General features: G+C 41.2%; 1 protein-coding gene across 2 annotated transcripts in view; it reads left to right on the top strand.

Annotated features, from left to right (window-relative positions):
• The window catches only part of LOC139386104 (kin of IRRE-like protein 3), a 209729-nt gene that overhangs the window by 158650 nt on the left and 24817 nt on the right, over nt 1-26262 (top strand). For both annotated transcript variants that reach the window (XM_071131532.1, XM_071131531.1), the window contains exons 5-7: nt 2564-2714; nt 19881-19986; nt 26070-26218. In XM_071131532.1, the coding sequence (XP_070987633.1) occupies nt 2564-2714; nt 19881-19986; nt 26070-26218 (406 nt within the window). The remainder of the gene's footprint in view (nt 1-2563; nt 2715-19880; nt 19987-26069; nt 26219-26262) is intronic.

The raw sequence follows: 26262 nt of genomic DNA, 5'->3' as shown, positions 1-26262 counted from the left end.
ATCTAGTGACCAAAGTCTAAACTGCGCCTGGGATAGAATAATTTAAAAAAATCAAAACTGAATTTTGTCTGTATTATCTTTTAACAGATCTAATGTGCTATATTCTCCTACATTACTTTCACATTTACACAAACTACAAAGTGTTTCCTTTAAAATGGAATCAAGAATATGCATCTCCTTGCTTCAGGTCCTGAGCTAAAGGCAGTTAGATTTGGGTATGTCATCTTAGGCGAAAATTGAAAAAAGGGGTTGTTCCTTATTATTAATGGCCATCATATTTTTACTTGTTTCATTGAGTGAATAAGTACAGTGCCTTGCGAAAGTATTCAGCCCCCTTGAACTTTGCGACCTTTTGCCATATTTCAGGCTTCAAACATAAAGATATAAAACTGTATTGTTTTGTGAAGAATCAACAACAAGTGGGACACAATCATGAAGTGGAACGACATTTATTGGATATTTCAAACTTTTTTAACAAATCAAAAACTGAAAAATTGGGCGTGCAAAATTATTCAGCCCCTTTACTTTCAGTGCAGCAAACTCTCTCCAGAAGTTCAGTGAGGATCTCTGAATGATCCAATCTTGACCTAAATGACTAATGATGATAAAATACAATCCACCTGTGTGTAATCAAGTCTCCGTATAAATGCACCTGCACTGTGATAGTCTCAGAGGTCCGTTAAAAGTGCAGAGAGCATCATGAAGAACAAGGAACACACCAGGCAGGTCCGAGATACTGTTGTGAAGAAGTTTAAAGCCGGATTTGGATACAAAAAGATTTCCCAAGCTTTAAACATCCCAATGAGCACTGTGCAAGCGATAATATTGAAATGGAAGGAGTATCAGACCACTGCAAATCTACCAAGACCTGGCCGTCCCTCTAAACTTTCAGCTCATACAAGGAGAAGACTGATCAGAGATGCAGCCAAGAGGCCCATGATAACTCTGGATGAACTGCAGAGATCTACAGCTGAGGTGGGAGACTCTGTCCATAGGACAACAATCAGTCGTATATTGCACAAATCTGGCCTTTATGGAAGAGTGGCAAGAAGAAAGCCATTTCTTAAAGATATCCATAAAAAGTGTTGTTTAAAGTTTGCCACAAGCCACCTGGGAGACACACCAAACATGTGGAAGAAGGTGCTCTGGTCAGATGAAACCAAAATTGGACTTTTTGGCAACAATGCAAGACGTTATGTTTGGCGTAAAAGCAACACAGCTCATCACCCTGAACACACCATCCCCACTGTCAAACATGGTGGTGGCAGCATCATGGTTTGGGCCTGCTTTTCTTCAGCAGGGACAGGGAAGATGATTAAAATTGATGGGAAGATTGATGGAGCCAAATACAGGAAGTTTTCTGGAAGAAAACCTGATGTGGTCTGCAAAAGACCTGAGACTGGGACGGAGATTTGTCTTCCAACAAGACAATGATCCAAAACATAAAGCAAAATCTACAATGGAATGGTTCAAAAATAAACATATCCAGGTGTTAGAATGGCCAAGTCAAAGTCTAGACCTGAATCCAATCGAGAATCTGTGGAAATAACTGAAAACTGCTGTTCACAAATGCTCTCCATCCAACCTCACTGAGCTCGAGCTGTTTTGCAAGGAGGAATGGGAAAAAATGTCAGTCTCTCGATGTGCAAAACTGATAGAGACATACCCCAAGCGACTTACAGCTGTAATCGCAGCAAAAGGTGGCGCTACAAAGTTTTAACTTATGGGGGCTGAATAATTTTGCACGCCCAATTTTTCAGTTTTTGATTTGTTAAAAAGGTTTGAAATATCCAATAAATGTCGTTCCACTTCATGATTGTGTCCCACTTGTTGTTGATTCTTCACAAAAAAATACAGTTATATATCTTTATGTTTGAAGCCTGAAATGTGGCAAAAGGTCGCAAAGTTCAAGGGGGCCGAATACTTTCACTTTGCACTGTATAATATTACAAGACCTTCTACTATGAATCACAGTAGTTTATTTGTAAAGCAAACCCATAGGTTGTGTTAATGAACACTATATTTGTATAGAGCACCAATAGAGTATTATTTGAAGCAGTGTCAGTCTTGACTTTGTGGTTTGCCACACAGTGCTCCTGGCATGGCCAATTTGTTCTGGTGGGTCAGCTTGCACTGTTGCATGGTGGTTAGCAGGGCTCCCACAGTCCTCCCTGAGCACCAGGCAACGCAGAATTGTACCGGGCGGCCTCCAGGTGGCTCTCACAATGCAAGAAGGGCTACAGCTCGGAGGACGAGCACTGAAAAGAAGATTGATTTCCTTTGTGGAGTATGACAAGCTATGCGCCAGAGCACAGCTCCAGACACACAAAAGAGGCTCAGAAACAGATTCCTTTTTTCGGATCAATCATCCTTGGAGAAAGACTACAGGCTTGAGCATGCCAGGGGTTTATTTGTCTGTGTTGTCCCCAGGGCATCCAGGTGAATTGCTGCATTTGGGTTCCAGGCCTTGAGTTTCGATTGATGGTGTTATTCAGACTGTCCCACTATCTCCACTACCATATCATCGTTGAACTCTAAACTCTTCCTTTTTTTCTCCTCTCAGACACTGCTTCGTGATGGAAGGAGGGAGAGTACGGTTAGCACCCTCTACCTGTCTGCCTCCAACATCGAGACAGGCCAGCAGATCATCTGTCGAGCGTCCAACAAGGCTGTGCCCAACGGCAAAGAGACCAGCGTCAACATTGACATCCAACGTGAGATTCCCCTCCTCTAAAGGCCTATAACCTGGTCCCCGAACAAACTTTATTGTGCCCCAGGGTATTTCCCACCACAGTATCAGCCCCTGACTCGATGAATAAGACGTTTCTTTGTGTTTTTCTATGTTTACCATTTCTACTTGAAAGTGGAGGTATTAGCACAAAGAGGCCATTTTGACAGTTGCAGTTAAAAACCCATTATAAACATCTAGATTCATTTTAAGCTCTGATGAATATTCATAATTGGTTTTGAGTGGTTTTGCATTTCTTGTGTGGTTTGGTACGAGATCACCTTTTTGCTTCCAGTGATGAAATATCACTAGACCCGTCTGTCTTAAGTGAATGGGATTTTTTCTTTGCTCCAACAATCTCTTCGCGGCATTGTGCACATATCCCTGGCTCTTTTATTTCCTCTCCTATGCCATCAATCTTTTTGACGAGAGCATGCACAATCCCCTCTAAACTAGGAAAAGTAAGCCCAGTGTGTAAAACACATTGAGCCTCAATTTTCTGAAAATCTTTTTCGATCAAGAACTATTCACAGTAAGAGTGTGATTCTGAACAAAGGGATTTCACATCAGCCCCCTTCAACACCATTAAGTACGACTAATAAAGCATAAAATGCTATTTAGAGATCCATTACAAGTGACGGCTCCATTCTTTTCATTATGTACACCACGAGAGGCACATTACAGCTCAATGCCAGCATGCAGGCGATTGGAGGCGCCGGTGTAAAAATGATTAACAGTTGTTGGTGTTCGCAGCCCTCGCAGTTTGTTCTAATGTTTTTGTCATGCAAAGTGAGAGGAAGTGCGGTGTGTTGTGATTGTGTGACATGGAGAGTAATGAGGAGCTACGGTATGATGGCTGTGGCGGGCATGTTCCCTCCACTCTCCACATCTGGCTTCCTGTGGGCATGACAAAAGGCTTAACGAGGGAAGGAGTAGTTGCTTGCAAACAATCCTGGAAAACGATCTTTGCAACTTGCAAAACTGGGGCTTCAACTACAGTTTTTCACAGGGTGATGAACAAATGAGTGTGAGCAGGACCAAATTGACTAGCAACATGTTGCGTCCCACTCACCTCTTGTCTAACCCCAGGCCTCCCACTCACCTTCTGCCACTCTCCACCTCCACCTCTACACTTGGACTGTGGACAGGTAGCGAGGCTGGTGCTCCCCGCCTCCGTCCCTGGTATCATGCTGAGATCGAGAAATAAAAGGCACTGTAATTTAACTTTGAGTCATCGGTGCTGGGTAGCAATTTGATCACTCCCCATGCTGACTCATTTGATTATGGGGTTCATGCCTCGCGACTGGATATGAAACGCTCAAAATACACTGTTGAAACCAATATCATTCAGAGGAAAATGAGAACGAGGAGTACGTAGCCTATCTGCAATGAGATACATATTAGGAGGTGGATAGAGCTAATGGGATCAGATTCCAATGAGCGTTTATAGACAGCCTAAAGACCAGTTGAGTGTGAATACAGAGGAAGAATTGTCTAGTAGAGGAAATGGGCAAAAATTGGTATCCATTTGGTTTCCCATTGTAACAAGAGAAAACGGGTGTTAAATGAATAAATTATGGAGCAATTGGCAAGGTAGAGAGAGGTAGACATGCACCCTCTTTCCCCGCTAACCTCTTCTTGGCAGAGTAGTCACCACAGAGGCCCTGTTCTCCTCTCCACAGGGGGCAGTGTGTATGACAGAGGGAGGTAAATATTGATGAGAGACAGCTGTCTGCTCACAGAACAGGGAGGTACCTGTAGGAATGCTGTGCAGTAAAGTTTTGGGGTAAGGACCAAAAGAAAAACCATTCCAGCCCTTTCACACTGAAATAGACACACAGAAATGTAGGACTAAGCCAAGCCAAGGATGCAAATTCAACATGTTCTTTGTTTTTTTTGGTCACCCACCCAGTACAACCTGATCAAGGCTAAGCTAAGAGATTACACTGCATGACCATGTTCCCTGCAACTCTTTTGGGTTGCTTTAAACCCTCCTCAAACCAAATATTCCGTTGGGCCCCACACACCATTCAGGCCTGAATGGGCAACTTAATAGTACAGTTGCTGTGTTACCAAGACAAACTCAAGATAAAAAGTCTGAAATAACTTACATTACAGCCATGTGTGTAGCCCATGTCAAGTACTAAGACAAAATCAATACTTGTTTCCTTTGTATGTTGTATCTCATGTGTTATGACTGGTGAACAACTGTTCCCAGGCCCCTCCAACAAAGGCAGGCAGGACCGATGCCAGTTCCAGGTGAATAGAGGCTATTAGTCCAGCCTAGGCATTCATGAAGGTTAGTTACAGTACAGAGAGTCTTTGAGGTGCCGGTGAAACAGCGCTACACATCCGCACACCATGTCCTATTTTAGTTAGTCTGCTCCTCCAGCATGGAATTCTCTTTGGAATGCTGAGTATTTAGGTTGTGCTTTTTATTAATTTATCTATTTCAATGGAGGACACTTACAGTGGGAGAGGAGAAGAGAGGATGGTTATGGAGAGGGTTGATAGTGATCTTCTGTCACAGATACAGAGTGATATTTGACAGTCATGAGATGGCATGTGTGTGCATTTCAGAGAGGGAAAGAAACAGAGAGCAAAAGAAAGAGAGAGAGAGAGGGAGATATGCTACTGTGATGCAGAAGACAAGGTACTGACAAAACCTAATCTAATACTGTATTTCTCTATGTTTAAATGCTATTGAGAAAGAGAGGAAAGCTGTGTGTGCACGTGTGTCTCCACATATGAATTTTAATGATTGTCTCCAATCCTCTCATTCAAAGTTGACTAACTGACGTTCGTTCTGGTTCAATGTGATAATGTCAGCTACAACAAGAGTAATTCAAATGTTTGTAGATTTAACGCCAATATGGATCATTTTTATTTTGGTCACATTTCCCAGTTAACTCTCTCAGTCTAATTTGGAGTAATCTAAACATTACCCCAAAACTTTACAGCACAGCATAAGCCTGTGTCAAATCCAATATATTTGTGTGGACTGTTTCCCTTTATCATCACTTTAATGTGCTTGTGAATTACATTGGCCTCAGCATTTTCAGCTCAACATAAGTTCATATGGAGTTATCTGACCTAGGGGTTAAGCACATTAGCATCTTTTGCCAAATGGGATTTAAAGCAGGAGGCAGGCTGAGTTCAGGACCATGGACAGAGTGCTGACTTTAGTTGTGTGAGTGAGTACATGAGCTCACTAATTATTTAATAGCAGGGTTAGCTCATGATTCTCTCTCAACAACACCATGACTTTGGGCAACCTTTATATTGTGCTCTATAGCCTTTCCAGTATTAAAGCAAAGCCTGAAAATCACCTACTCCAAATCTGAACTGATAACACCATGTAGCAAGCCTTGTGATAACATCTTCAGCCTGGCTGGGTGTCTATCTGTCTGTTGAGCTGCGAACACGGCATCCCACACACAAGGGCTGATGGGAGAGGTGGGGGTTAAGGCTAACGTGTTTGCATTGCAAATAAGGCGAGCAGCAGGATAATAATGCCATTTGTTGAGACTAATTAATAGAAAACATGCAGATGTGTGGTGGGGGAGGATTTTTGTTTGTTACAAAGCTCCGCTTAACGCCCTTGTTGCCCAATCAAGCAGATAATGACAAATTCATCTGAAAAAACATGGATTTGAAATAAGTTTTGGTTGCTAGTTTGAGTATGCCAGAGGTGTGATGATGTTATAATAATGAATATATTCAGGAGCAGTGGCTTAATCTGGATTCATTGTATCGTCACGTTCATGTCACGTTTTGAATGGAGATCAGTAGCATCTGTACCATCACTCAACTAAGCTATGCCCACCAGCCTCCACTGTTTTCTCTTCAAACTTTTGAAAGTAAACCATGCGTCAGATCTACTGTTGAACCTTGCAGGTATACTTGAAAATGTAAAAAGCCCAAACAAAGGGCCTACAGTCTGAATGGCAAAGACATATGCCTGCATTGTGTGAGTGGGTAAATAAATGCATGGTGTTGGCTTTGGGGGCTAGTCAAGCTGTGAACCTGCAGTTGTCTGCCCCTGTGTGCCCGCCTTCAGTAATACACTGGGCCAACCAGCAGACAGCATCCATCTCCATATGGCTAGGGATATGCCACTGCTCTAGTAGCAAATAAACAGACTCCCCATCCTTCAGAAACAGCCTTGGCTCCTGGAGGCTTATCCTCATGGAGGAACAGCTGTCTACAATGACCCAAAGATAGTGGAAATTGAGCTTTAAGAAAGGGAAGAAAGCCATTTACGTTGGCACCATCTCTGGGAAATCTAGAGAAGTTGGCTGATTGTTCAAAAATGCCATCTGCTCCACTCTTTGAACTTCCGATCAAAAGCAATCATCAGACACTATCTTCCTCTTTTTTAGCCGTCCTGTTGTTGTTGCTCTACTGCCATCATCACCACCACTACTGTTCCCAGCACCCCTCCCACCATCTCTATATCACTCGCCTGATGAATCTGAGGAATTAATGGCCCTGCATATTGATGGGTCTGTCACGGAAGCCTCAAACAAGCTCACACTCACTCATGCATTTATACATCAAAGTGACAAACAGACTTCTTTAATAAGTGGCTGTCTGTCTCCATGGGGGTCAGAGGGCGGCAAGTTGGCGACCCAAGATCCCATCCCAGAGTCCTTCTCATCGGGCATTTTGGCGGCCGTCACTCTCTTCCCTCCTGTTCTCTAAGGACAAAGCTATCCAAACAGAATGGCCAAGTAGCTCATCTTAAATACATAATGACATTATGCCACAATGTCTCATAAGTGAGATACACTCAGAGGCTTCTTTCATTCAGGGAGGATCAGTCTTCACAGGCTGATTGACTTGAAATAACTCCCTGGCCCAATCAGTAATAAAAAACAGCAATTGACTAAATCTCACTCGCAGCTGAAAAAAATGAAGTTTGGTATTAAGGATTACAAGCATAATGTTGCCGAGGTAGTAGGCCCATGGAAAACCTCCCACCACAAAGCAGAGTAGCAGGGTACACTGCCACCACCTCCACATCTGCCATTTTGCCTCTCTTTGTCCGCCCAATTAGCCAGCCATAGTGCTACACACCTACCCTGCTGCTAACACTGCTGCTCACAGCTTGGCCTAGGTTCATGTTAATGATGGCCTGGTGTCTTCCAGGATTCAACATGTTGTTCCTACCTTCATTGGCCCGCAGGAGAGACCTGGCACGGGTGTGTGGGTTGTTGTGTGTTTGTAAGCGGGCATAGTGTCCCAAAAAGCCATTTGAGCAGATGAGGGGTAAAAATGGCACCTGGACTACCCTCCCTCTGGGGTGCGGTGGCAGCTGAGCTTGCCTAGAGCAGCTGCACACCCACAGGGCAAACAGAAAAGTGTATTACAGAACAGTGTGTTACGGCACAGTGTATCACAGCACAGTGTATTTTAGCACACAGTGTATTTCAGCACAGTGTATTTCAGCAGTGTATTTTAGCACACAGTGTATTTCAGCACAGTGTATTTCCTCTCAATGCCCACACACACACAGAAGGATGTATGCACACTTGCACACAAGAACACACACACACACACACACACACACACACACACACGCAAACTCTCCCTACAGCTACAACACTGGGTGGATTGGGCTGAGCAACAGCAGCCTAACTGTTCTCTCTGCTAGTGGCTGTGCCCACAGCCCACCACACTGTTACCTCTGCATCCAAACAACTGGGCCCCTGGATGTTACGTTAGTGTAATTGGACACAGAGCACATGGAGACATGACACCATCCAAATGGATGTTTGCTGCACCTGCACTAAACCCACTCCAATCCCATGGGATCTCCGTATTTCTCTTTGTTAGTTTGCTAATGTGCCCAAGGCTCTCCAAATTACAGAACTACAGATGTGTAATTTTCTACTTCCTCAAAGTTTAAAACTAGGGAGGTCTAAGGTCTGGAGAAGCTTGGGAACTTTCCAGTTTGAAATAATGATGTTGTAATATCTTGCTGCACATATCTATCATTCCTCATTCATGTATTCGTCTGTAGCCTGTAGGGTCAAGCCAAACCTATCATTGGAAACAACATCTAGCCATAGAAACTGCAATCATCATCTTGCATTTTTCTATTTTCAAGGAGATGTACCGTAATGACTGTATAAAATAAATTACTCAACTACTGAGTTTTATTGTATGCAAAAAATAGGGAAATTATACTTTTATACTAATACAATTTCACAAAAAGTAATACATTTCTTCTCAAAAAGGTTGGATCAAAATTAATAACACCCCTAAAGATTCTTATAAGTAAAGTAGTCAAAAGTGTACTTCGTGAATCATGAATAATGGTGAATAAGAACCTGTTGTCAAGTTGTCAAAGTCTTATTTTGTTTTATTTTTATTTTTTCATAAATGTTTTTGTCAACACCTGCTACCAACTAGATGGCATACAGTACCAGTGGAATATACCAAACTTTTTTTATATACTCAGAGGACCATTATTAGCATGTTTTAACCACTCCTATATAAACAGTAGACTATCGGACATGCAACAAGAAGGTCTGATTTCATTATTACTGAAACAGGATCCAAGTGGTATATATATAAAGATCCAGTCCATTTAAACAATTGGAGGCTTCTGCAGCTTCAGTGCTGTGATGCAAAAATTCTAGCTAAATGCCTGTCAAATATTATTCATCCTCATCAGACAGATTTTTTACATCGATGATACATTGGAGAAAATACAAGACAAGTACTGGAAACAATAGAATACTATGAAATATCTGGGAAACCAGGCTTGGTTTTCACAGCTGACATTGAAAAGGCTTTTGATAAAGTATGAGTTTATATATAAATGCTTGGAATATTTCCATTTTGGAGAATCTCTTGTAAAATGGGTTAAAGTTATGTATAGTAACCCTAGGTGTAAAATAATAAATGGTGGCTACATCTCACAAAGTTTTAAACTGTCGAGAGGAGTAAAACAAGGTTGTCCACTATGAGCACATCTATTTATTATTACCATCGAAATGTTAGCTGTTAAAATTAGATCCAACAATAATATTAAGGAATTAGAAATCCATGGCTTAAAATCGAAGGTGTCATTGTACACTGATGATTCATGTTTTCTTTTAAAACCACAACTAGAATCCCTCCACAGCCTCATAGAGGATTTGGATACTTTTTCTAACTTCTCTGGATTAAAACCACATTTTGATAAGTGTACTATATTACGTATTGGATCACTAAAAAAGGCAACTTTTACATTACTGTGTAGTTGACCAATAAAATGGTCTGATGGGGATGTGGACATAGTCGGTGTACATATCTCGAAAGAAAGAAATGATCTCAGTCCAATTCATTTTCATAGAAAGTTAGATAAGATCTTGCTACCATGGAAAGAAAAATACCTGTCTATTTGTGGAAAAATCACCCTGATTAACTCTTTAGTCATCTCACAGTTTACCCATTTGCTCATGGTTTTGCCTACACCTGCTTTAATAACAATTATATGAATAAAAAAATATTCAAAATTTAAATGGCCTATTTATATAATGAATATTAATTTGGAGGGCAGAAATTATTAAATATTAAAGCATTAGACCTCTCACTAAAGGCATCAGTCATACAAAAGTTATACTTAAATGGTTATCTTATAAATTAGTACGAATGTCGCACCCCATGTACAAGAATGGCCTTTTTACCTTTATTCAGATTACAACTGCTCACTTTCTGTTATTTGAAAATGAAATAATCTCCCAAATATCGATATCTTTTTAAACAAGCCTTAGAAAGTTTGCAATTTCAGTTTAATGCACCTGAAAAGACAGAACAAATAAGACAACAAATATTGTGGTTAAATTCAAATATACCAATTGATTTAAAAAAAATTGTTGTTCCATAAAATGTTTAAAAAAGGTATAATCTTTGTAAACTATATTATAAATAGGACTGGTGGAGTTATCTCACACATGCAGCTAACACAGACAGACAGTCTGCTCTACCCAAAATTACAACCAACTAATTGTAGCATGACCAAAAAATGGACAAGGCAAGTGGAAGGGGGAAAAAGTAAGGAACTTGTCTGTCGGCCCTGCATTAAAGACCAAAAATGGTTCAAGAAAATTGTGATAAATAAAAATATATACCAGTTTCATTTAAGAACCAAGAAATTGACAGCTGTGCCATATAAATTGCAAAATAGTTGGGAAGAGATTTTCAATGTTCCAATTCCATGGCAAATGGTTGATGAATTGACACGCAAAACGTTGCCGGACTCAAAACTTCCATTTTTTTAGTTTAAATTATTATACAAAATTCTTGCAACCAATATAATGTTATTTATATGGGGGATACAATCTTCCCACCTCTGCAGATTTTGCTGCGAGGAGGCAGAGTCATTATATAATTTATTTTGATACTGTCCATATGTAGCTCGTTTGGTCGCAGGTCCAGGAATGCATGAAGAATTGTAACATTTACCTATAACTAATGCTGCAGATAGTAATACTGGGTGGTTTGAAAAGTCATAGTCAATCGATCAATAATACAATAATAATTTTTGCAAAAATGTTTATCTTTAATTTACAATCTGTAGAAGCTATGAGAATAGAAAGGTTCAGTACTTTTGTGAAGCATCACAATACAGTTGAAAAATAGAAATCCAAAATGGATGGTGTTAAGAGATAGATAGATGGGAGGGGTTGAATGGAGCTGAAGGGTGGGACTAATAACAACTAAATAACAATATAAACTGTATATAGGTACAGAAATGTTGTGAAATGGCACAGGTAGAAATAGAAATCAAACTGGATGGATATCAGAAATAAAGTAAAGTCAGGACTAAAAACAAACAAAATATAACTATTGTAAAATAGATTGTGTTTGTAAAATGTGAATAGTATGTGTAAACTGAAGGTAGAAGCCTAAGTGTTACTGTTTATTAGTTTACTAATAGACTGGATTACTAATAAACTAATTAATTGGGGAGGGGTGGTGTGGTTTGCGGCGCATAATTAAGGTATTGTCACGATCGCCGTCGTCGTGGAAATGACCGTACCAAGGTGCAGTGTGGTGAGCGTACATTTTTCTTTATTATAAATGTCGCCAACAAAACAACAACAAAAACGAACTTGAGGCACAGTTGTATGATTCCCAATCAGAGACAACGATAGACAGCTGTCCTCGATTGAGAACCATACCCAGCCAAAACATAGAAACACAGAACATAGGGTTTCCCACCCGAGTCACACCCTGATCAACCAAACATAGAGAATAAAAAGATCTCTACGGTCAGGGTGTGACAGGTATAATCTAAAAAGGTGTGTACATGTATGTATGCATATACCGTATATGTGTAAACAGTTGAAGTAGGACGTTTACATACACTTGCAGTCATTTTCTATCACTCCACACATTTTTGGTTAACAAACTATGGTTTTGGCAAGTCAGTTTGGACATCTACGTTGTGCATGACACAAGTTATATTTCCAACAATTGTTTACAGACAGATCATTTCACTTATAATTCAATGTATCCCAATTCCAGTGGGTCAGAAGTTCACATACACTAAGTTTGACTGTGCCTTTAAACAGCTTGGAAAATTCCAGAAAATGAAGTCATGGATTTATAAGCTTCTGATAGGCTAATTGACATCATTTAAGTCAATTGGAGGTGTACCTGTGGATGTATTTCAAGGCCGACCTTCAAACTCAGTGCCTCTTTGCTTGACATCATGGGAAAAACAAAAGAAATCAGCCAAGACCTCAGAAAAAAAATTGTAGACCTCCACAAGTTTTGTTCATCCTTGGGAGCAATTTCCAAATTCCTGAAGGTACCACTTTCATCTGTACAAACAATAGTACGCAAGTATGAATACCATGGGACCACGCAGCCGTTGTAGCGCTCAGGAAGGAGACGCGTTCTGTCACCTAGAGATGAATGTACTTTGGTGCGAAAAGTACAAATCAATCCCAGAAAAACAGCAGAGGACCTTGTGAAGAAGCGGGACGAAACAGGTACAAAAGTGTCTATATCCACAATAAAACGAGTCCTGTATCGACATAACCTGAAAGGCCGCTCAGCAATGAAGAAGGCACTGCTCCAAAACCCACCATAAAAAACCCAGACTACGGTTTGCAACTGCACATGGGGACAAAGATCGTAGTTTTTGGAGAAATGTCCTCTGGTCTGATGAAACAAAAATAGAACTGTTTGGCCATAATGAACATCGTTATGTTTGGAGAAAAACGGGGAGGTGTGCAAGCCGAAGAACACCATCCCAACCGTGAAGCACGGGGGTGACAGCATCATGTTGTGGGGGTGCTTTGCTGCAGGAGGGACTGGTGCACTTCACAAAATAGATGGCATCATGAGGTAGGAAAATTATGTGGATATATTGAAGCAACATCTCAAGACATTAGTCAGGAAGTTAAAGCTTGGTGGCCATCACAAAGCCGGGACCTTAATCCTTAAGAAGATTTGTGGGCAGAACTGAAAAAGCGTGTGCGAGCAAGGAGGCCTACAAACCTGACTCAGTTGCACCAGCTCTGTCAGGAGGAATGATCCAAAATTTACCCAAACTACTGTGGAAAGCTTGCGGAAGGCTACCTGAAATGTTTGATCCAAGTTAAACCATTTGAAGTCAATGCTACCAAATACTAATAGAGTGTATGTAAACTTCTGACCCACTGGGAATGTGATGAAAGAAATTAAAGCTGAAATAAATCATTCTCTCTACTAATATTCTGACATTTCATATTCTTAAAATAAATTGGTGATTCTAACTGTCCTAAAACTGGGAATTTTTACTAGGATTAAATGTAAGGAATTGTGAAAAACTGAGTTTAACCGTATTTGGCTTAGGTGTACGTAAACTTCCGACTTCAACTGTATTTGTAACGAACCTCGTCCTCCTCTTCTGAGGAGGAGAAGCGAGAAGGATCGGAGGACCAATACGCAGCGTGGTAAGTGTCCATAATGTCCATTTATTTTAAAACATAAACTGAACACTACGAAATACAAAACAATAACAATAAATGAACGAAACAGTCCCGTGTGGCGACAAACACTGACACGGAAGACAAACACCCACCACCCAAAAGTGAAACCCAGGCTACCTAAGTGTGATTCTCAATCAGGGACAACAATTGACAGCTGCCTCTGATTGAGAACCATACTGGGCCGAACTCAAAAACCAACATAGAAAAACAAACAGACTGCCCACCCAACTCATGTCCTGACCATACTAAAACAAAGATAAAATAACAGAACTAAGGTCAGAACGTGACAGTATATGTATATGGGTATGTATATTGATTTATACGTATATTTACCACAAATACAGTGGGGCAAAAAAGTATTTAGTCAGCCACATATTGTGCAAGTTCTCCCACTTAAAAAGATGAGAGAGGCCTGTAATTTTCATCATAGGTACACTTCAACTATGACAGACAAAATGAGAAAAAAAATCCAGAAAATCACATTGTAGGATTTTTTATGAATGTATTTGCAAATTATGGTGGAAAATAAGTATTTGGTCAATAACAAAGGTTTATCTCAATTCTTTGTTATATACCCTTTGTTGGCAATGACAGAGGTCAAATGTTTTCTGTAAGTCTTCACAAGGTTTTCACACACTGTTGCTGGTATTTTGGCCCATTCCTCCATGCTGATCTCCTCTAGAGCAGTGATGTTTTGGGGCTGTTGCTGGGCAACACAGACTTTCAACTCCCTCCAAAGATTTTCTATGGGGATGAGATCTGGAGTTTGGCTAGATCATTGTCATGCTGAAAGACCCAGCCACGTTTCATCTTCAATGCCCTTGCTGATGGAAGGAGGTTTTCACTCAAAATCTCACGATACATGGCCCCATTCATTCTTTCCTTTACACGGATCAGTCGTCCTGGTCCCTTTGCAGAAAAACAGCCCCAAAGCATGATGTTTCCACCCCCATGCTTCACAGTAGGTATGGTGTTCTTTGGATGCAACTCAGCCTTCGTTGTCCTCCAAACACGATGAGTTGAGTTTTTACCAAAAAGTTACATTTTGGTTTCATCTGACCATATGACATTCTCCCAATCTTCTTCTGGATCATCCAAATGCTCTCTAGCAAACTTCAGACAGGCCTGGACATGTACTGGCTTGAGCAGGGGGACACGTCTGGCACTGCAGGATTTGAGTCCCTGGCAGCGTAGTGTGTTACTGATGGTAGGCTTTGTTACTTTGGTCCCAGCTCTCTGCAGGTCATTCACTAGGTCCCCCCGTGTGGTTCTGGGATTTTTGCTCACTGTTCTTGTGATCATTTTGACCCCACGGGGTGAGATCTTGCGTGGAGCCCCAGATCGAGGGAGATTATCAGTGGTCTTGTATGTCTTCCATTTCCTAATAATTGCTCCCACAGTTGATTTCTTCAAATCAAGCTGCTTACCTATTGCAGATTCAGTCTTCCCAGCCTGGTGCAGGTCTACAATTTTGTTTCTGGTGTCCTTTGACAACTCTTTGGTCTTGGCCATAGTGGAGTTTGGAGTGTGACTGTTTGAGGTTGTGGAAAGGTGTCTTTTATACTGATAACAAGTTCAAACAGGTGCCATTAATACAGATAACGAGTGGAGGACAGAAGAGCCTCTTAAAGAAGAAGTTACAGGTCTGTGAGAGCCAGAAATCTTGCTTGTTTGTAGGTGACCAAATACTTATTTTCCACCATAATTTGCAAATAAATTCATTAAAAATCCGACAGTGATTTTCTGGATTTTTTTTTCTCATTTTGTCTGTCATAGTTGAAGTGTACCTATGATGCAAATTACAGGGCTCTCTCGTCTTTTTAAGTGGGAGAACTTGCACAATTGGTGGCTGACTAAATATTTTTTTGCCCCACTGTATATGGGGGATTGGAAATGATGCAGACAATTACATTGATGGAAGCAACATCTATCTGCAATATGAAAGCTGATCCACCCCCTAAAGTAAGATTAGAAAACTTAGGCATGACATGCCAGCAACAAACGCTGACAGTAGACATCCAAGTATAACTGATCAAATTATGAAAGACAATCATTGTAATATTGAATTCTGTAAAGTGAGTGTGGAGGAAGTGAAGCCATTCTTGTTGTCGATCAACAATGACAAGCCACCGGGGTCTGACCTCCAGATGAGCTTCAATGCCATACAACTCTCCTTTCGTGGCCTCCAACTGCTCTTAAATGCAAGTAAAACTAAATGCATGCTCTTCAACCGATCGCTGCCCACACCTGCCCGCCTGTCCAGCATCACTACTCTGGACGGTTCTGACTTAGAATATGTGGACAGCTACAAATACCTAGGTGCCTGGTTAGACTGTAAACTCTCCTTCCAGACTCACATTAAGCCTCTCCAATCCAAAATTAAATCTAGAATTGGATTCCTATTTCGCAACAAAGCATCCCTCACTCTGCCAAACATACCCTTGTAAAACTGACTATCCTACCAATCCTTGACTTCGGTGATGTCATTAACAAAATAGCCTCCAACACTCTACTCAGCAAATTGGATGCAGTCTATCACAGTGCCATCGGTGTCATCACCAAAGCCCCACATACTACCCACCACTGCAACCTGTATGCTCTCGTTGGCTGGCCCTCGCTTCATATTTGTCGCCAAACCCACTGGCTCCAGGTCGTCTATAAGTCTTTGCTAGGTAAAGTCCCCCCTTATCTCAGCTCACTGGTCACCATAGCAGCACCGCCATGTAATACTTGCTCCAGCAGGTATATAAAGTCCCCCCTTATCTCAGCTCACTGGTCACCATAGCAGCACCCCCACGTAGTACTTGCTCCAGCAGGTATATTTAGCCTTTCCTTCAAGTTCTCTGCTGCCAATGACTGGAACGAATCTCAAAAATCACTGAAGCTGGAGACGTTTATCTCCCTCACTAAATTTAAGCATCAGCTATCAGAGCAGCTTGCAGATCATTGCACCTGTACATAGCACATCTGTAAATAGCCCATCCAACTACCTCATCCCCATATTGTTATTTTTTTTCCTCCTTTGCACCCCAGTATCTCTACTTTTACATTAATCTTCTGCAAATCTACCACTCCAGTGTTTATTTGCTAAATTATAATTTTTTCGCCCCTACGGCCTATATATTGCCTTACCTCCCTAATCTTTCTTCATTTGCACACACTGTATATAGACCTTTCTATTGTGTTATTGAGTGTATGTTTGTTTTTTCCATGTGTAACTCTGTGTTGTTGTTTGTGTCGCACTGCTTTGCTTTATCTTGGCCAGGTCGCAGTTGTAAATGAGAAGTTGTTCAAAACTGGCCTACCTGGTTAAATAAAAATATTTTTAAAGTCTGCTGCTGTAAAAACACATGTTTTATGGCTTAACACCCCCTAATATATTGTGGAAAAAGAGTTACCTGTCTAAGTGAACACAGAGGGTCTTCTTTAATGGAAGCCTCTCCAACATAATCCAGGTAGAATCAGGAATTCCCCATGGCAGCTGTCTTGGCCCCTTCATTTTTTCAATTTTGACTAATGACATGCCACTGGTCTTGAGTTAAGCCAGTATGTCTATGTATACAGATGACTCAACACTATACACTTCAGCTACAACAGCAAGTGTAATCACTGCAACAGAGCTGCAGTTATGGTTGTTTCAGAATGGGTGGCAAGGAATAAGTTAGTCTTTTTTTAAACTGAAAACATTTTATTTGGGACAAATCATTTACTAAACCATAAATCTCAACTAAATCTTGCTATAAATTATGTGGAAATTCAGCAAGTTGACGTGACTAAACTGCAAGCAGACTAACCCTGGATTGTAAACTGTCATGATCAAAACATATTGATACAACTGTAGCTAAAATGGGGAGAAGTCTCTCGGCCTTTTTAACAACACTATCAACAAAGCAGGTTCTACAGGCTCTAGTTTTGTCGCACCTGGACTACTGTTCAGTCATGTGGTCAGGTGTCACAAAGAGAGTCCTCAGAAAATTACAATTGGCTCAGAACAGGGCAGCACAGCTGGCCCTTAAATGTACATGGATAGCTAACATTAATAATATGCATGTAAATCTCTCATGGCTCAAAGTGGAGGAGAGATTGACTTCATCACTACTTTTGTAAGAAGTGTTGAAGTGCTGAATGCACTGAGGTGTCAGTTTAAACTACTAGCAAACAGCTCGAACACCCATGCATACCCCACAAGACATGTCACCAAAGGACTCTTCACAATCCCCAAGTCAAGAACAGACTATGGGAGGCATACAGTACTTCATAGAGCCATGGAACTCTATTCCACTTCATAGAGCCATGGAACATGGAACTCTATTCCACATCAGGTAACTGAAGCAAGCAGTAGAATCAGATAAAAAAAACATACAAATATACACCTTATGGAACAGTGGGGACTGTGAAGAGACACACACAGGCAGAGATACACATACACATGATAATAAACGCACTCTACAAACACGTACACATGGATGTTGTATTGTAAAAACAGTGTTTTCGGAAAGTATTCACACCCCTTGACTTTTTCCACATTTTGTTACATTACAGCCTTATTAAAAAATTGATTTAATTGTTTATTGCTCAGTTTGGCCGGGCGGCCAACACTAGGAAGAGTCTTAATGGTTCTCAACATCCTCAATTTAAGAATGATGGAGGCCTCTGTTTTCTTGGGGACCTTTAAAAGCTGCAGACCTTTTTTGGTACCCCTCCCCAGAACTGTGTCTTGACACCGTCCTGTCTCCAAAAAATGTGGAAAAAGTCAAGGGGTCTGAATTCTTTCCCAAGTGTTATGAAATGTAATGTCATGCAATATTTTTTATTGTATATAACTGTCTTAATGTTGCTGGACCCCAGGAAGACTAGCTGCTGGCTTGGCAGGAATTCATGGGGATCCTTAATAAATAAAAATACAAAAAATAGTGTCAATAATTTGGAACCAACTTTATATTTGATTAGTCATATGATTTATGGATATGCACTCAGAGAGAACTCCCCTCTAGCGTTCATGCTGCCCTCTTTTGCAGCAGAGGTTTGTTAAATCAAGGACTTGATTGTATTAAAAGCAATCTACATATAAAGCTAGAAATGGAAATGGCTTGGACAGTTGCCACAGTAGACGTAAAGAGGCAGTAGCCCATTTGAATTGAAGCAGCGGACGTAGAGAAGGAGAGAGGGGCCATGCTCGTGGCTGCCGTGTTCCATTAGTGATATCAGACAACCTTTGAGTCGCCCCACGATGTTCAGAGATGGGGCTTATACTGCTGAAAGGCCATAGTTTTTTATCACTAAGACTCCCAGTGTTTGATGAGGACTTTTGGCACCCCATTACATTACATTCTTCACAGGCTATCCCTATGGCCCTTTCATCAATGCTGGACTTAATTGAAAAATAGCTTGCCGTACTTGAAATGTTTTATGTGAACATAAAGGGGGACCGAAGTGGAGGATTCACCAGAGATGAAAAAGTGATTCAAATCAAATCAAAGTTTATTTGTCACGTGCGCCAAATATAACAGGTGAAATGCTTACTTACAGGCTCCAACCAACAGTGCATTTTTTAAGTAAAAAAATAGGTATTCGGTGAACAATAGATACATAAAAAAAAATACAAACAGTAAAAAAGACAGTGAAAAATAACAGAAGCGAGGCTATGTACAGTAGCGAGACTATAACAGTAGCAAAATTATATACAGGCAACGGTTAGTCGGGCTGATTGAGGTAGATTAAAATGCATCTTCAAAAATAATTCTATACCTTTGGTTACATTTAATTGCTGTTTATTGAATTAACATAATCTATGTGTTTGCTTTTTTAAGATCATTTTTAATTGTGTCTAACTCAGTGTTTGTTAATTATTGTAATTATAATGGAGTGCTTGGCGGAAAAATCACTGTCTCAATTAATCCTTATTTGCAAATTGCCAATTACTGAAAAACTCATTATCAAGAGTTGCATTATTTGATTTGATTTCCTGTGTTTTTCTGCTCTTTAATGTCTCAAATGAAAATGTAAAACAAGTATAGATAGTGTATTTCCGCACCTGTAAAAATATCTCACAACATAAGTTACTATAGGGGGAATATGCTGGTCTATTTGATAAATGCAACAGCCCTAGATTACTGTAAGGTTATTACAGGGGTCTTTTCTAATTGGTCGTCTGTCTCTGGTCTGTGTCCATACAGATTTGCCACTTGTCAATCTGTCAGTGGAGCCTCAGCCCATTCTGGAAGGAAACCTTGTCAAGTTCCACTGCTCGGCCAAGGCTAACCCACCCGTCACACTGTACAGGTAAGATTACCTACCTATACATTCATACCTCTCCCATCTGTCTCTGTCACTCTTTCTCTCTCTCTCTATCTGTCTTGATAGTCTATATCAGATTATTTTCACTCTGAACTTGGTTCCTTGGTAAGACTTTGAATGTGCTGTCTCAGAACTTTACTTTAAACTCCATTACTAGTTTCTCAATGAGAAATGTATTATAGCAAAATATATGTGAGCCAGACATAATGCATTATGCAATGCCCCATAATGAGAAAGAAAAACGCTGGCAAAAACTTCAAATGATATACAAAGGTCCTGTCTGATTAATGTTGCTTGTTGCTAATAACTTCTCACATTAAGTCAAATGTGGCACTTCACTATTGATGGTATTAATCATTGTCAGAGAATTCTTATGATGCCGTGACACTATTAAATCTCTTGTCGATTTGGAAAATTTTCACAGAAAAACATACAGAGAAAAATCTAATGCCAAACGTCTGTTGAAATTCATTCCCAGTCATGTACTTAGAGACTAATGAATGCATTGACTTGCATGGCTTTGCTTTGAGATACCATTGTCTATATCCCCTGAACATAGATACATTACATTGAGTGGGAGAAGAGCTGGCATTGTGTTGTATCTGATGAGGATGCCAGGGTTACAAGGTATCATGTTAAAAGGGGGACATGAGTGTCATAGTACTGCAGCAGGGCCAATGGACATTTGAGTGGAAGGAGTTGGTTGATCTTCTGAATCTACGCTGAACCCATGTCTGTGCTTTTTCTCAATCCTTTTTGGATTCTGACTGACAACTTCAAGCACACACTGAGAGACTTGATTTGGAACACTGAGTTCTTCAATTCTCACAAGAAACGTTTCCTTTCCTCTCAGAGAGGATTGGGGATAAAGAAGAAATTCTCATGAAACTTGGTCCTTGAAGAGGTGTAATGCCAAGGTGATTTGTCAAGACATGCTTTTCTGTGAGGGTTTTAAAACCAAGGGAAGAATAAGTGGAACAAAATCAATAGCGAAGGGAATTGCCCAGCCGACACTGACTCTGAAGCAGTATTGGGAAATTAAATGGATCTACAACACACTCACAGGTGGCAAAACAGAGACGTTCCTTTGATGGATTCTGCCCTTTTAAAAAACAGATATCAAGGCAAACAAGACTTGTGTTTGATTGTGCAGGTTTACACCAAAGGCAGGTCTTCTGCTACAATCACCGTGGAACTCAGTCTCTATTATTGTGGGACATGGATCAATGTTCCACTAAGAGGGCCTGGGTCCTTGGGAGCCTTGGTGGGTCAGATTCCTTTTAGCCTTGGAAACCAATGGATAATGTAATGAAAAAAGGAGGGAGGTTGAACTTCAGGCTGAAATAGGCATTCTCTAGAAGGGTTTCACTAGTGTTAGGATCCAATACCACTTTGAGTTGAGTCCTCTGCACGTCTGAACCCACACTTCACTGCTGTTCAGTGGGCTGTGGTAATATATATTTTTTTTTCAATATGCAACCATGCAGATTCATTTACGATTCATTTTAGCACACATTCTGTAACGGTTTTCGTTCTCCTCTTCTGAGGAGGCGTAGGAAGGATCGGACCAATGCGCAGCGTGGTAAGTGTCCATAATATTATTTTAATTAAATATAACTGAACACAGAAAACAAAGAATAAGAAAATAAATTGAAACCGACACAGTCCCGTATGGAGCAAACACTGACACGGAAAATAATCACCCACAATCAAAATGGGGAAAACAGGCTACCTAAGTATGATTCTCAATCAGAGACAACGATCGACAGCTGCCTCTGATTGAAAACCATACCAGGCCAAACACAGAAATACAACATAGAAAAAAGAACATAGACTACCCACCCCAACTCACGCCCTGACCAAACTAACACAAAGACATAATAAAGGAACTAAGGTCAGAACGTGACACATTCTTCGAAATAACTATTTGATATTTTATCTCCAGCTCTCTCAGTCTACATTTGGGAGTGTTGCACTGTTCCTGTCTCCACTGGGGAGTTGATTGAGGAGAACTCTCCTTGTCCCCCGGAGAGCATTACAGCAGTGCAGAGTAGGGAGCTAGTGGTGCGGTGTGTCTGTTAGTCAGCTCTAATACACCCTGTCTCTGGAGATCAGATATGGCACAAGGACAGGGCAGCCCTTAGAGTGATGGCCTCTCTTCTAACCTCCAGAGTGCCATCCATCCTCAGCACACCACTCTGCCATCCTCCACTTCAATAAGCACTTCACACACATACAGAGCCACGGTAGCAGAGGAAGAGTCAATGACATGGTGATTTCTATTCTCTATGATCTGCTGTGATTGGCCGCTCTATGAATGTTGCTTAACAAAGCGAATGGAAATAAGTCTCTAGTCTACAGATATCTCTCAGGCAGAGCCAGAACCCTTACTCCTGGGAGGAAAGAACATGTGTCTCAGGGATAGTGGATAGGATAGGAGTAGAGGATAGGGAGTAACCTAACGTAGCAGGCAAAGAAAGATGCCTGAGCGGAGTGCTCATTTGTGTTTTTCAGGGAAAACGGAAGTTAGGTTGAAAATACTGTATCTCTGAAAACCGGATGTTAGCGTTTTCTAGAGACTCATAGGATAGATGGGGGGGAAGTACTGTTGGAAATAAGTTTGTGCTTTTGTCTGAGTGTGTTGATGTGAATCGAGGAATTGTAAAACAATAGAGCTGTTAAGGGAGCTGTTAAGGGATCTTCATTACATAATGGAAGGAGGAGGGGCAACCATAATACTTCAACATCATATTGAACTGGTGGTACAGATACAAAGCTTTTTTTTCACTACTCCAAGAAGAGGCACTCCGGAGAGAGACACATCAGAAGAGGAGTTTCAGCTCTCTCACCTGCACACTCTACCACAAACACGTCCCTCTTCACGCCCAGAAAACACCATCCCCAATTCTCTTCCCAGTTAAACAATTAGCGTGTTGTTGCTACTTACAGTATATATTTTTTTTGTCAGTTCTACCATCTACCTTTTCCTCGTCTGTGTCTCTGAGGTGGCTAATGAAGAGGTTTACCATCATGGCACTTTCCGTCACATTGTCTGTGGGCATTGCCAATGTTTGTTTTTCCACAACCGTGCTTCCCCTGCGACTCGCTTTGTGCCACCCAGTGCATCCAGCCTACGAGAATAGCGAGAGAGAGAAAAAAACAGTAGCAGGCACAGCAAATTAAATCCATCTTGTCTGTTCTTCTGGCATAAACACTTTGGCTGTACAAAATATTTTGACTGGTACCATGCCACTAATGACAGTAATGTTTTAAAGGAAGGTACAACAGCGATGTTCTACGATGTTGTTATTTCATTGCCAGACAAACAGACTTCCTGGTTTTATTTGAATTGTGAGGCACCAAACTGATAGTCTCATCATCTTTGCTCATGTTCCCTACCCAATGGCAGACAATATATTGGAATGTCATTCACAATGTGTTGAAACTATAGACAATGTGTTGTTCTTTCTTCTAATATTGGGCCTTTTGTCATATTATGTCAAATCAAGAGACATTTCTGTATTATTTGTTTTACACATTTTATTCAAAGAACATCAGGGTGCGATTTGATCAACACATCATTATGAAAGTGTCTATTTTCCATTGAAATAAGTATTTTTATATATTCAACATTATGAAAATGCAAATGAGCAACATCATCTTTGCTGTGATGTACATAACCATGCTGATAATAATAATAGTGTATTCTATATGTTAATAACATAGCTAGATGTTTAATTTAATATAATTCAGTTTGACCATTCTTGTCCCCAACAAGGTTGGGTTTTCACTGTTCTTTCCCTGGTAAACACAGATGTCACTGATGTTGCCATACACAAACACACACACACACACACACACACACACACACACACACACACACACACACACACACACACACACACACACACACACACACACACACATACACACACACACACACCCTGAGGCACACACCTGACTTGCACCTCATTGTGTGACCTACATCCATGAATAGGTCCGGGTGGTAAGTGAGCTGTTGAGTAAGTTCTCGCTGGCCCCTCTGCCCTCCCAGAGGAGATGCAGTCTGATGGATGCAGAGCTGGCTTTGTTTAGACTCTATTGGATGGGGACCAGCACACCAGCCGAGCTTTCACACTCCCTGCAGGCACTAGCATTCTGTCTCTGCTCTCTCTGCACTGTGGACCTCCCAGTCCTGGCAGCCTCACACTCCATTTGGGAGAAACCTGCTGGCCAAACTTCTGTGCTTAACTCACTGTAACTCCTCCAGTACTCTATCAACCCTACACTCTCAGTCACAGCCTGTGGAGAGTCATTCATCATCAGACACTGAGATTCAGAAGGCATTAATGATCACTGTCATCATCAGCGCATTTATTGACATCTAATATTCATAGACAGTGTGTTGTCATTATCATAGTCATTATCATAATACTTAATTCAATATTTTGTGTACAGAATTGTTTTCTTGAGGGACTATACACACAAAATGTTTGCTTTGTGTAGATTACTGTAACGGTATTAATATTTTCTCGAATCCAGCACATTCTCCTCCTGAATCAGTTATGTAAGGAAGGGAGGACAGGCGAGCCAAGCACACCCATATGCCCTAATCTTTATATTTTTGGAAACACAGGTGTCCCTGTGCATATTAAGCAGACAGTGATCTCAGTGGCTTCAATTTGCACGCAGTGAACTGGCTCCTATAGTGTGGAAACATAGTCTCCTCAGCAGCAAAATGAGCAGCAGAGAAAAATCTACTGGAGCCAATTAGAAAGCTGCTTCACTTGCTGAATGAATGAGGTAATCTATTCTCATTTAAATTATACTATTCCAGTCAAGCAAAGACCAAGGCTTTACTCATGGATAACAAACAAGTCCCCTATCCCTGGAATACTGCACAGTGTACCCTGTAATCTTGGGTGAGAAAATAGAACCATGTTTTGTGACAGTTAGAAGTGAGAGGTTATCTTCGCCCACAAGAGCATGCAAATACATCTCTTTCTGGGGAAGGGGAGAGGATTAAGATTATACAGAGTTGAATGTCCCAAAATACCTTGTAAATGTGACCGAGAAGCAGCCCCAAACATCCACTCATGCCCTGGCTCGCTTTAATAAATGGTCCCTGTCTCCCACAGCAACAGGGAACCATCCAGTATGGCATGCCGAACAAGACAGAAGCGGTGAAATCAGAAGGCATCGCTCCAACACAAACGGATGTTCTTCATGCAATCCTGTGTCAATGTATTAACATCAGGTGCCTTTACGTGCATACAGTACGTGTCAGCCGGCATCGTCAGGGGGACACTAACATACAGTACGTGTCAGCCGGCATCGTCGGGGGGACTCTACCATACAGTACGTGTCAGCCGGCATCGTCGGGGGGACTCTACCATACAGTACGTGTCAGCCGGCATCGTCGGGGGGACTATACCATACAGTACGTGTCAGCCGGCATCGTCGGGGGGACTCTACCATACAGTACGTGTCAGCCGGCATCGTCAGGGGGACTCTACCATACAGTACGTGTCAGCCGGCATCGTCAGGGGGACTCTACCATACAGTACGTGTCAGCCGGCATCGTCAGGGAATGGATGGCTGCCACAAAAATATGCTGAAGCCAGCAGAGAACCTGCACAGGAATGTTTTTTTCAGAGAATAACGTGGTCCTGACATGGAAGGAGAGAAACTGTCTTAATGTTTCATCCCTCCCTCCTCTCCCCCCATCCTTTCATCCTTCAGACAGGTGCCATCATCCCTCACTGATGACCGGGACTGAAACGTTATTAGTCAGAAGCAACCCATTCTTCATATTGGTCTGGTGGTAATGTGTGTTCAAAATGTCTTCCTTCTGCAGATATTCTGGGCCCTCAGCAGAGTATTTTCTGACAATCATAGGCCAGGCGACCATAGGTCAACAATAAGGTCAAAGCAATTTGCGAATACCAGTAGATTATCAGACCACCCCTCTCATGCAGGGTATATCTCTCTCTCTTTCTCTCTCTCTCTCTCTCTCTCTCTCTCTCTCTCTATCTATTTATCTATCTATCTATTGCACTTCACTACAGGTGGGCCAAAGGAGGTAATGTGATAAAGGAGGTCTCTGGGGACACCTATGAGGTCATTGTGGACCATTCCTTCTTCACCGAGCCAGTCTCCTGTGAGGTCACCAACCCTCTGGGCAGCACCAACATCAGCCGCAACGTCGACGTCTACTGTGAGTACTACTACTGTGTTGCTCTTTCTGTGGCTATCCAATAT

This window comes from Oncorhynchus clarkii, chromosome 27, assembly GCF_045791955.1.
Source record: "Oncorhynchus clarkii lewisi isolate Uvic-CL-2024 chromosome 27, UVic_Ocla_1.0, whole genome shotgun sequence".
In the NCBI taxonomy this organism is placed as follows: Eukaryota; Metazoa; Chordata; class Actinopteri; order Salmoniformes; family Salmonidae; genus Oncorhynchus; species Oncorhynchus clarkii.
This window is presented reverse-complemented; position numbering and strand designations above follow the sequence as displayed.